Consider the following 800-nt stretch of genomic DNA (forward strand, 5'->3'; position numbering starts at 1 on the left):
AGCCGGCGCAGGGGCTGCAACAAACTCGACCAAGATGTGCGCGCTGCAACCACCAACAGGGCAACCAACGGCCCCATACAATGATGCCGCCAACTGCCACGCGGTAACTGCATACTCCCCAACGCTGCGGCCAATGATGCCTCCAGCACCGAGGCCAACAGCAGCCAACATAGCAACCTTCATATCAGCGTTCACAAAAAAGCTAAGCCGCCGCGACCTGCTCAGACCGGCCAACAAAACAAGCAACGTGTTCAGCAAAGGCAGAGTAGCCGCAAAAACGTACAACACCGCCGCGACACCAAATCTAAGCTGCGCCAACTACAAAGACTCGCTTAACGTATCAACGAAACCTGACCTAGCGCATGGTATACCATGGCTGAAAGAGCTTCGAAAGAAAGCAGGACACTTAGGTAAGAGGACGAAGCTTATTCGACAAAAGGAGTCGCAACAAACACGGATGATATTGCTCGACGGAAAAATGCAGGCATTATATCACGAGGCATTGCATGGTGAGCTTCCAATCACGACACAAACGCAGAGCAAACCACAAGCGACACCAGATCCTGAAAGGAAAAAAGCATGCGAGAAACACTTTAACAAAACTACGTGTGAAGCAAAGACTTGCAAATGGAGTGGCACTGAGGAAACAATAGGGAAGTGCGAAGCCAAACCCGAAGAGGAGCAGAAAAGCCAAGGAACAGGGGAGAAACCAAAAGAGGGGACAGCCACATTTGGGTGTGCAAAACACGGAACCAAAATAAAGCAGCTTGTGAAAATGACAAAACAGGAGACAAGCAAAA

At 50.1% G+C, this 800-nt stretch overlaps 1 pseudogene across 1 annotated transcript in view; it reads left to right on the forward strand.

Annotated features, from left to right (window-relative positions):
- The window catches only part of TEOVI_000281400:pseudogene, a 978-nt pseudogene that overhangs the window by 95 nt on the left and 83 nt on the right, over window positions 1-800 (forward strand). The window contains exon 3 of the mRNA in view: window positions 2-800. This exon is cut by the window's right edge and continues 83 nt beyond it. Coding sequence covers window positions 2-800 — 799 coding nt within the window. The remainder of the gene's footprint in view (window position 1) is intronic.

This window comes from Trypanosoma equiperdum (assembly GCF_001457755.1).
Source record: "Trypanosoma equiperdum strain OVI genome assembly, contig: ctg_613, whole genome shotgun sequence".
Classification (NCBI taxonomy): Eukaryota; Euglenozoa; class Kinetoplastea; order Trypanosomatida; family Trypanosomatidae; genus Trypanosoma; species Trypanosoma equiperdum.